The 12089-nt window shown below is 40.3% G+C and overlaps 1 protein-coding gene across 1 annotated transcript in view; it reads right to left on the bottom strand.

The window, feature by feature from the left end:
- LOC117551614 (neural-cadherin-like) overlaps positions 1-12089 on the bottom strand; it is a 508256-nt gene that overhangs the window by 100751 nt on the left and 395416 nt on the right. The window contains exons 28-29 of the mRNA XM_034224543.1: positions 9101-9228; positions 309-436 (exon numbers count right to left, since the gene is read on the bottom strand). Of these exons, the coding sequence (XP_034080434.1) occupies positions 309-436; positions 9101-9228 (256 nt within the window). The remainder of the gene's footprint in view (positions 1-308; positions 437-9100; positions 9229-12089) is intronic.

Here is a 12089-nt window from a genome sequence, read left to right as displayed (position 1 = left end):
TTAGGGTTAGTTGTGTGTACCGGTCAGTGTTGGGTGTTAGGGTTAGTTGTGTGTACCTGTCAGTGTTGGGTGTTAGGGTTAGTTGTGTGTACCTGTCAGTGTTGGGTGTTAGGGTTAGTTGTGTGTACCTGTCAGTGTTGGGTGTAAGGGTTAGTTGTGTGTACCTGTCAGTGTTGGGTGTTAGGGTTAGTTGTGTGTACCTGTCAGTGTTGGGTGTAAGGGTTAGTTGTGTGTACCTGTCAGTGTTGGGTGTTAGGGTTAGTTGTGTGTACCTGTCAGTGTTGGGTGTTAGGGTTAGTTGTGTGTACCTGTCAGTGTTGGGGGTAACGCCGGTCACTTCACAGGAGGAGTGGTCCTCGGTGGTCAACCAGCTGCCCAGCCCCTCCATCTCCATCACCGCGGCGCCTGAACAACGATCCAGGGTGAATCGCACTTCCTGAAGAAAGCACACAAACAAAGCACATGCAGCATAAAACTAATGCACAGAGAAACCAAATACGTTTCCTCTGCATTAGTGTATTGGTATTGCTGTCAAGTGCTCATTTAGCATTAAAGTGGGAGCCGCCTTGGACTCTCACATCTTAAATTAGTGCATTATACTGTGCTGCTGCCTGCCATGTTCCCTGGTAAAGCACAAATATAAAAAAAAAAAACACTTCACATCTTAAGCCAGCATGTTCCAATAAACAAATACTGTTCAGCAGAAGTTTAAGCAGACACCATGACAACCTATTTCCAGAGTCATTCATTCTGTCCAACATTGCTGTGACAGAGAAGACAAGATCCCATGTTCATCTCATCTTTTTGGACACATGTTATTTGTTTCTTTCTTTCACATCCAGTACATTACAGCTCACATTAGGATCACACAAAGGGTATCACGTAATTTAATTACAACGTACCAGAATAGATTGTTAGAACTGCAAATGTTGTATTGAATGTTTTTTATTCACGTTTCTGATAAAAGCTTTCACATATGTTGTCAAAGTCCAAAGACACCCGGTCCTATTGTTAAAGGCTGATTCAATGAGTGTCATCAGCCTCATTGCTGTGGAGACAGTAGGGGACTGCTACGCCTAGTAGGTTTTATCATCTATTCACACGGTTGATCGTGAATACAAGAAGGCGAAAGTCGGGTGACATCGTATGAAGACTCCTTGATTGATCCTAGGTTGAAGAACACGACATTCCAGTTGTTTGCATCCTGTCTGAAACCTAAAATATTGTAAGTTGCCAAAGTGCTTTGTTCTGAACGTTCATCAGTATTATAATCAAAAAGAGAAATATGAATGTTAGTTTTTACTGAAATGATCAAATAAAGTCAACATCTCACAGTCTTTACTGAGCTGTGTGGAGTTTGTTCAACTTTTAAAAGATGTTTGAATGGTGATATACACAGTGATAGATGTTAAGGACTAACGTTTATAATAAATACATCTGTATTGATTTTAAGACATGTTCATAGTTCATACAATCATACGTATTGGGATCATTTGTATTAATGTGGACCGGAGGGAGAGGGTGACGAGCATAAGTTTCACTTTCCTTTTTTATTTCAATTCCAACTTTGGTCATGAAGAATATGTTTCTCTGTTGTCCACGTTCATAAAGCATAAAACAACAGCATCAGAGCACGGTGCAGAGTCTCTAGATGAGTTTACAGTAGTCCCTCGTTCTTATTGAACATCCATGTTGTAGTCCGCTGTATAGAAAACTGTAGTTTCCATAGTTTCCCCACAGCAGCAGACGCACATTCAGGACGTCCGCTGGCGCATCATAAACACGTCGGATAGTGAAAGTGCAGTCGGATTCTCTAAAGCACCGCAGTCTCTTCTCCTAAGTCCTTTTGAATTCTCCTATCCACTATCCCTTAACCCCGTGACGTTTCACTCAGGTCAAGGAATAGACGATAGGGTTAGACCAGTGGTTCTCAAATGGGGGTACGCGGACCCCTAGGGGTACGTTGGAGTACTCCAGGGGGTACGTGAGATTTTTTTTTACGTTAATGAAAAAAAAAACATTAATGCATTTACACAAACTACTAATAGTAGATTCATTACTTTCTTCAAGAGTTTACAGTAATTCTGGATAATAAAATGGGAAAAATAAACGGGGTGCTCTCTTTTCCTCTCCCTCTCCTGACAGCCCGTTAAGGCCCTGTCACACTGTCCCGAAATTGACACCCGATGGACACACGATAAAGGAAATGTTCAAATTCGGCTGTGATCATAGCAACATCGGGCCATTCGTGAGGGCATCTTAAGCCATCGTATGACCGCCGGTGGAGTTTCTCAGGCTCCGGCAGCAACTTCGTGAGCGGCAACTTCGTAAGGCACTCGTGAGGACATCTTGTCAAATCGTGTTATCATCGGTGCCATCGGGCATTCGCCCTCACTCTGATCGGGGCGAATGCCTGATGGCACCGATGATAACACGATGCCCTCACGATGGCCTTACGAAGGGCACAATTGACACACGAATTCAACACGAAAATGAACCTTCGCAAGGTCCTTCGGCAATTTTTTGGCATGCCAAAGATTTTGCCACTGCTCACGAAGTTGCTGCCGGAGCCTGAGAAACTCCACCGGCAGTCATACGATGGCTTAAGATGCCCTCACGAATGGCCCGATGTTGCTACGATCACAGCCGAATTTGAACATTTCCTTTATCGTGTGTCCATCGGGTTGATTTATTGCACAACAAAATCATGTAAATATATTATGTAAATAACCCAATTTGTGTTCTGTGAAACTAAAAAGGATATAATATATTATTTTGAAGGACAGTTGACAGGAAGTTGTTGTTGTTATGGAAACAACATTACGGAGAAAACGTAATATTTTCTACATATAACGACGGATAAAGTAAAGAACAAAGTCTGAATATATCAGTACAGTATCATAGTACTGTAACACAATTGTTTTTGGTACTTTCATTGCAGTTGTATGTCTTAAATGTAATGTAAATGTTGCCTTCGTGTGTGGTTCGGGGCCATCTTCGTGCGAAATTCACAATTCCATATTCGTGTGTCCATCGGGTGTCAATTTCGGGACAGTGTGACAGGGCCTTTAGTCTCGTGCAGCTCGCTGAACCTGTAATAAGTGACCCGACAGTAAAGAATACATATATTTATAACTAGTTTAGCTTGTTCCAGAGTAGATAAACTAGCTAAGTGTGTTAGGTCTAACTCTTAGTGTATTTCATTTTGCTCCACTCACCGGTCCGTCACAGCGGCGGAGCTGTGATCATGCAGAGCTGCGTGTTCTCCGTCAGCAGCAGCTGATCTGATCTCTCTCTCTCGCGTCCGGTTAGACTTCACTCGCGTCTATGTCCAAATCTATCAGATCTAGCTAGTTCTAGTTAATTATATGACTGTCTGCTTTTCAAAGGACTTAAACAATAAGCGTTGCTTGGCAACGACGTGTGGCCGCAAAGTATAGCGCAGCACTATTTTATTTTCTCTTCACTATATATGTAAAGCGTCTTTGAGCACCTGTAAAAGCGCTAACAAATTAAATCTATTATTATTATTATTATGCATATGTTTATATGAGGGGTCAAAATCCCATGCTCATAAAATGCTCATATCTTTTTTTCTCTTCATTCACCACGCCCCAAAATAAATAAATATACAAATATACCAATTTTAGGAAAAGTAACGAAGTTTGAGCAGTGTGGGTTTTTAACAGAGTTACACATATTTCAAAACGCAGAGTGTAATAACTGCAGTTTGCCTCCCTGTCAGAATGACAAAGATCCTCAGTGAAGCACGAGCCCATGTTTCTCACTACATTGTAAGTACAACTTATTAAAAAGATCAGTTAAATGCAACTAATGTCGTCTTAGTGTTATTGCATGATGTTAAAATTGGTTTGCCATGAATTTAGTGACGGATTGTAAACATTTGAAATGTAGCATTTAAGTGTTTCTCAGTTACAATGTTGTTGTTTTAATAAATCAGACACTGATGGTGCAGCGCTGTACTGTACCTCTTTATATAGGCATTTATTCCTTAACAAATAGTTTTTGCACTGATCAGGGGGTACTTGGTCGAATTTTTTTTTCAAAGGGGGTACATTAGTGAAAAAAGTTTGAGAACCACTGGGTTAGACGATAGGAGCTGATTTTTGGATTATCCGACCGCAACCCATGACCAATGTTCAGGTGCCTTCAGTGGAGGACTCATTCCACCAAGATGCACCACAAAGCGCTTCCTTCCTTCCTGTCGCCATCAGATGTTTAACTCCTCGTCAATATGCTGGGACTTTTTCAATTTGAATAGACATTTAACTTGTTTTCTTTATGTCTTATTTTATCTTTTTATTTCACATTCTTTCTTCTTATGTTTTAATACATACATTTGAATTAATCTTTTATTGTATTTATTCTTAATCGGAAAAACTGTCATGAAAACCAATTCCCACCGGGATTATGAAAGCATTTCTGATTCTGTTCTATTTTCATCCAACAATGATATTTTCTTTAACCTAAACTAGTAGTGTTGTAACCTATACATTGTATTTGTTTCGTTTCAGTCAGTTTTAAAATGTGTTGGTTGTTTTAAAATGTCACCTTCACTTTAACAATGTATTAGTTGCAGTATGGTGTATACACCTATTTAAGAGGCTAACAACATTTAAATGTGTTGCCAGAGAAGACGTTTGATTTACAACGTTCATGGTCATTAATCAATGTATGACATTGACTTAAACCCTGCTCCAGTTTTTGAACAAAATTTAGTATTTATACTCCAAATAATGCTACATAGACATGATTCATTAACATATTGGGGGAAGAACATTTGTGTGAATGCCAGCTGTTCATGAGAAGGTGCACGAGATCTGATCATTACCATAATTGAATACCTCTGCCAAAGGGTCCCGTGAGATGGGAGGCAGTGGGGTTACGAGGAAATAAAGACTGACATGAGAATATTTTACAGAGGGCCATGTTACAGTGTCAGGACAACTGAGGATGTTCCCCTGGAGGTGACTTTAGGACCCTGAAACAGCTGTCGGTAGCTAGTACAGCTACTGAACTAGATAATTTGCCATGCCAAAACATGTCAAAAAACATAACAAAATTGATATTACTTGCAGGTTTATTTGTATTAATTACTTTTATCAGTTGAAATTACATGCATGATTTACCTGATGCTTTTAATTTAGCTTTAAAACCAGCATCAACAGGAGGCAAATGTGTCAGGAAACAGCAGCTAATACATACCTGCTGTGCTAGCTAATTGCTCAGTAGCATCAATTAGCTTGATGATGTCACATCAACAGTGGTTGTTTACCAGATACATAATTAACATAATGTTTACAATAATATGCAAAGACTAATTCTTTACCACAGTCACAAAAAAATGTAGTTGGTTAGGTAATTTCCGCTCCATGTTAAACATTCTTGTATTCCTGCTACAGCAGCTCTGTCCTTTTCCAACCAGGTCACACAACCAGATTGGACAAGCTGCTGCTTACTATTCAGGACAAATGAATACATTCACATGTGACTCAGAATAAAACCATTGTGATGCAGAATAATCCCCATTGTAATAACACAGGTCTCAATGAATTATTGTATCCATACAATTCAGAATAAAGCTGTTACAGTGCCCTTATGCATGCTTATCGCTGAGGTCATTCTCAATACTAAGCAAATGTGCTCTGTTTTTATGCATGTGTCAATGTAGAACTGCGCATATTGTTAATATTTAACAAAGAGGAACAGAACTGGTGTGTTTTGTCACTGTGTACTGAACAGTTAAGTAATGGACGCGAATTACAAGCACATTTCAGTGACTAATGGCAGGGCAAGGTTCCTGATGGCGTTATTAAAATTAGAATGGCACTCAGAGAGCACAGAGCTCCGCCAAGACCAACGGTGCATTCACGTGCCCCCATGAAAATGGCTTTTATTTTGACAGAGTACTTCAACTCGAGTGGTCCTTGTCCATATCGGGATGACTTTCCAGTAAGGTTCAGACAGTCCGGCTGCTTTTAAGCTCAGAGTGAGAACATGAGGCTTGAAGCTAGCTGGGTTACATTAAAATAGGATCACTGAAAATCTCCTTGATATTTAAAAAGTATAAGGCAGTGGTTACGGGCGGTCCTCGGTGAAGTGAAGATTAGCTTAATTTCACTCTGATTAAATTCCCTTGAAATGATCCTAAGTAGAGAATGTCAAAAGGAGGTCATTGCAATAATTCATGTCACACCCACCGCTATTGTCTCCCTCTGTACTTTAAAGTGCAGACGGTCCTGCAATACTAAATCACCAACTTACATGTTCTCCATTTGGGTCCCTAAACGACATATTGCATAGGCTTGCATTGGAGCCATAAGGGAGATGGTTGTGATGTGAAATAATTGAGTTTTGAAATGTGACATGTCTGTCAAACAATTATACCTCCATGGCTGGGAAGCTCAGCAGCTAAAAATGTAGCTGCACTTTCCCCTCGCCACTGGTTTAAAGTTACTTTTAACAGTCAACATGTATTTGGTCTATCAACTAAGATTTAGGGCAGTCATAATATTCCCCTCTGACATTCCCCCGAAGGAAGGGGCGAAAACAACATTAATTTCCGGTGGCTAAGCTAATTTGCATTTTTTGCTTCTCGCACAGTTCTACTTTGGACAACTTTCAGGCAAATATCGCCTCAGCATGCATGACCGTGCCAGTGGTGCTAACACAACTGTGCACGGCAGAGGGCCAACACTAGTTCACAGAAATGGATTGCAAGCATTTGCTTGTGTGAAACCGAACCACAGCAGCAACTCGTTTCTTGCATCTGATTCAGTAAAGAAAAAAGAGAAACTTTCAATCAGGTCTGGACAAGGTACAGATGGTGAGGTTCTAAACAACCTCACTGCTTGTTTTGAAATATATCATCAGTGGACAATTGGAATAATAATCATGTTATTCATTTGATTTTCACCTGGGAGGGAGTCTTTGCTCTGAATGACAGATTGAGAGTGATTGTACCAAACCAACAATGATTAGAAGTTACACTGCTGCTTTGTTTGACTTTTCTTTACCAGTGAAGAGTCACATTCCTACTTTTACTATTCCTCCCTTTTCTAACCTAAGGCCTCTAACAAAGTGGCATATTGCATGGATTCATTTGATATTGAATGCATAGCAATAACAGCACTTAACAACTGATAAAATGTACAATTACCTTAAATATTGAACGTAATAACTGCAGGAAGATTATGTTAAAAACAAGCATTTTGATGATTTTTTTGCGGATAATTTAAGAAATATTGCGTTATTTATTTTGTAACCTAATACAATTAACTTTCTGTTGATTGTGATTTTGATTTACCAAAACATATGCACTTGATAGACTTCTTTGAAAATTCTAGCACTTGTCAATTCTATTAGCTCTTTGGTTGTTTCAACTGCCTCTAAGTTTACGCAGGACAGGGCTGTTGAGCAGACAGGGTAATGCTATGAATGCATTTTAATTAGCAACCTTAGTGGAGAGTTCCTCACTAGGGGATTTGTGAAGGTTAGCATTTGTCCCCTTGAAGGCTTCAATAGGATAAGGTCTTAAAGAAGTTACATCTGGATGGCAAATCTAGAACACCGTTGAATTAAACGCAAAGTGAGATGTAGGATGTTGCCATATATCTGTAATGTTTGATGATTCTTCAACGATAGATTTCGTACCCTGCACAAGAGGTTGGTTTGTCATCGGTTGGGGTGATGATGGAGTCGAGCATTAAGGGTGCCGTTCTCAGAGCCGTAGATAGAATCTCTGCTCAATGGTTGTAGCAAACAAATTGAGTTTCATTACGTCGGACACCATGCCCGTTATTTTGCATGCTGCCCAGGCTTTGGCTTTCCGATAGAGAGTATTTCCCGAAGTCCAACATGTATGATCCTAGGGATTTAAAACCATTAACGGCTTTGAGAGAGGATCCATTTTTTTAATAGATGGTGGGGTTGGTGCTGTTTGATATTAACTCAGTTTTCAATGTTTTTGAGTAGAGCCGTATACATTAGTTTAAATTGCCTCAATGCAGGAAAACATTTCTTGATATTAGTGGTTAAAGGCCCTGTCACACTGTCTCGAAATTGACACCCGATGGACACACTAATATGGAATTGTGAATTTCGCACGAAGATGGCCCCGAACCACACACGAAGGCAACATTTACATTACATTTAAGACAAACAACTGCAACGAAAGTAACAAAAACAATTGTTACAGTACTATGATACTGTACTGATATCTTCCGACTTTGTTCTTTACTTTACCGTCTTTATATGTAGAAAATATTATGTTTTCTCCGTAATGTTGTTTCCATAACAACAACAACTTCCTGTCAACTCGCCTTCAAAATAATATATTATATCCTTTTCAGTTTCACAGAACACAAATTGGGTTATTTACATAATATGTTTACATGATTTTGTTGTGCAATAAAACAACCCGATGGACACACGATAAAGGAAATGTTCAAATTCGGCTGTGATCGTAGAAACATCGGGCCATTCGTGAGGGCATCTTAAGCCTTCGTATGATCGCTGGTGGAGTTTCTCAGGCTCCGGCAGCAACTTCGTGAACGGTGGCAAAATCTTTGACATGCCAAAAAATTGCCGAAGGACCTTGCGAAGGTTCATTTTCGTGTTGAATTCATGTGTCAATTTTTCCCTTCGTAAGGCCATCGTGAGGGCATCTTGTTATCATCGGTGCCATCGGGCATTCGCCCCGATCAGAGTGAGGGTGAATGCACCGATGATAACACGAAGATGACACGACTTGACACGATGCCCTCACGAGTGCCTTACGAAGTTGCCGCTCACGAAGTTGCTGCCGGAGCCTGAGAAACTCCACCGGCGGTCATACGATGGCTTAAGATGCCCTCACGAATGGCCCGATGTTGCTACGATCACAGCCGAATTTGAACATTTCCTTTATCGTTTGTCCATCGGGTGTCAATTTCGGGACAGTGTGACAGGGGCTTAAATAAGTGTGTAAAAGAAAGAAACAAATAGACGTTCATCTGCCACTATAGCTCAGTGTGAATATACTTGTTAACTAAGTGGCTAAATAAATAGCAATTTGTGTGAAATGGGTGAAGCGTCCAACCTTGCTGTTGCTGCGGACATCCAGCCGATGCCACCGCCTGTCTGCCACGTTCACGTTGCCTGGCAACTGTAGCACCACTGTGCCAGAGCCGTGGTTGATTTTCAAGGTGGGGGTCCCATCTATTAGCTCTAGATGGGGAGAGAGAAAGAGAAAGACAGGGGGGATTGTTGAGGGGTGAGATTACTTTGAAACCATTATTGAGTTTTGAGAGGCGTCATCAACAGTATGGGTCTGAAGCTGTTCTCGTCTCAAACAAACAACATTGATGGACTGATACATGACAAAGAATGAAGTAGTGCGTGAAGTGTAATACCATTGAGTGCACATAGACAGCGGGGTATATAAATATATAAATAGTCAGATAGTATCTCTGGATATTAGCTGTAATGAGGATTATTGCACAGGGCTTGTCCTTTCTTTCCTCACATCTCATAGCCGTTAACAAACAGCAGACACAATTACATTCTATTTTCTGACTTACTCAAATGGGAAATTAAAAGTTAATGAAGTGGTTAAGACTGCTTGTGTGCTCTGCACCATATGTAAGGAATTATGGGAACCAACCAGCGTTGGCAATCCATCATTGTGCATGCTGATGTTCAAAAGTTCATGCAGACACTGAACACTACGCATCTGTGTGTCTCTATACTGTGGTGCTGCAGTGACTTCACGCTACATTGCTTGTATTTAAAGACTAACAGAGACAGCTTTCTAAATGTCACTCTCTGGACTCCTTCACTGGTTTCCTTGGAGTGTTTAAAATTTCTCCTGGGTCTGTTTTTATCAGTTCGAAAGGATATAACTTGTATTTCTCTTCCCGATCTTAGCTTTCTCTGAAAGAGGTAATGTATGTGTAATGGGTTATCAAAATGGTTTGTTTGTTGATTGTCAATCTCTTCGGTGTGCTGAAATCTATCCTAACATTACCAGGGGTTTTGCTAGAAAAAATATAGTATGAGGGCAAGACTGTGGCGCTGATCTTGTATATAAGATATATCAATTCTCGCGAGAACATGACGCCCGTGTACAAGACGTTGCCGCGGACGTAAACAACAATGTGACGTTGGAGCTCCGTAAAAACAAAGCTGTCTACGTCATCTGACGGTCTATTTGACAAGATGTTCAGATATTTGGAGTAATTATACCAGTATTGACAATGACAAATATTGTTTTCTAGCATTATTTTAACGGGAAAATCTGCATTTTGGTATAAGTTAAGTAAGAGGACCCTGTTACCCGGTTTGGAAAAACCCCTGATCACTATCATGCAGCTCATTAAAGGGGCCCTATTACTCAAATGTTCAGGTTCATATTAGTATTTAGTGCCTCTACTGTGACATGTCTCCATGCTTTAATGTTCAAAAAGCTCTTTATTTTTCTCATACTGCCTGTGCTGCAGCACCTCTTTTCACCCTCTGTCCGAAACCAGAGCCCAGTCTGCTCTGATTGGTTAGCTGAGAAATGCGAGTGTTACATAGGGATGTCATGTTACAGAAGCAACAAGGGGTCTAATGGAGACGTTTCAGGCAGGGGTCCAGACCATGTACATGCACCAAGCCCTATAAAACACAGGAAAGGGAAACCCCCTAAAAGCACAATAAGGCCTCTTTATAAATGGCTCCACCTTCTCACGTCCACACTTCCTGTGGTAGTGAGGAATACAACATTTACTTTACAAATCTCAACAAAATGGACTGATGTATTTGCATTTAATTCAGGAAAAAAAAAACACTTTGAAGGGAATAAGTGTACACAAAAAGTTGGAATTATGCTGTATTGACATCCTGGCTTATGTCAAGGCTGGGTTTGTCTCTGTTGGGAGTATTTAATTAAAAAACAATAAAAGGAACAATGAGCTTTTGCATATGAACTGTGACGGCCTAATTTCCCCCACTGCCACCCTGAAGCTACACTCCTACACACTAACTGTGGAAATTAGGGATTTAGGTTCCAACAGAGTTATGTTTCATTTGGAGAACTACCATTTGGCACTCTCCTGGTTAACTCCTAGTCCCATGGTTTGTACCAGAATTATAATTAACACTGAGACAACGCTCCTGTGTGAATTTTGCTAGCTTGCGCACTGTGACATTTGTCTCTGTGCATGAGTCAGTAGAAGTTGGAAGTGGTAAGAAGCTGACAAGATTCAAAATCCCCTCTCTCCGCTCTTCACTCCGCTGTGAGTCTGACTTCAGCGGAGCTTTCGTCATCCCTCTCGCTGCGTCTCTCGCAATGTCAGTCTGTCTATCAGCCCCCTTTCATCTCCTGTCTCTCCCCCTTACCTCTTGCCTTGCTGCGCTCTTACATTCTTCACTGTAACTGACATTTCTACATTGTGCTGCTTTCAAATAAAAGCTTTCCACTGACATTTTTGCTTTTTACTGTCCCTTTGTGAACTCACCATTTTCAATCAGATGTATTGAGATCCATAGAGTTTCTAATGTGTGTTGGTCATAATGTTATCATCACAAATGTTATCAGCCAATGATATGGCTGTGGTTATCGCCACCATTCTAATGTGTACCCACCTCGCTGAATTTCTCCCTTCTCTGTTATCGTGCAAGAAAGACACAACCATGTAGTCACTCTAAGAACTACGGCGATGTTAAAAGAATATATGTGTATATAATCTTATATCAAGTTCTATTGAACTCAACTTCAGCACGTACACTACTGTGTCATTTGGAACCATTGATTCATTTACACGAAAGTGCAAGAGCATTGTAAAAAACGCCAGCTGAGAGCCTAATAGTACCACTTCAAACGTTTCAATTCTGGGAAATCGTGAGACATTCTGTGTAAGGAAGAGTCCATGACAGGAAATAATGTCAGGTTATGTAACATCTGTGACTATATAAGAGAAGTATCAATTGATATGATCAGATCTATTGTAATAAAGCACGTAGAATTCATTGAACGTAACGCAATTAAGGTTAAGGCAATAAAAGTACTTGGTGAGGTTATGTAAAAAAAGTGGTTTGGGTTAAAA

Source organism: Gymnodraco acuticeps, unplaced genomic scaffold (assembly GCF_902827175.1).
Source record: "Gymnodraco acuticeps unplaced genomic scaffold, fGymAcu1.1, whole genome shotgun sequence".
NCBI lineage: Eukaryota > Metazoa > Chordata > Actinopteri > Perciformes > Bathydraconidae > Gymnodraco > Gymnodraco acuticeps.
The sequence above is the reverse complement of the archived record's forward strand: the minus strand, read 5'-3'. Positions and strand labels throughout refer to the sequence as shown.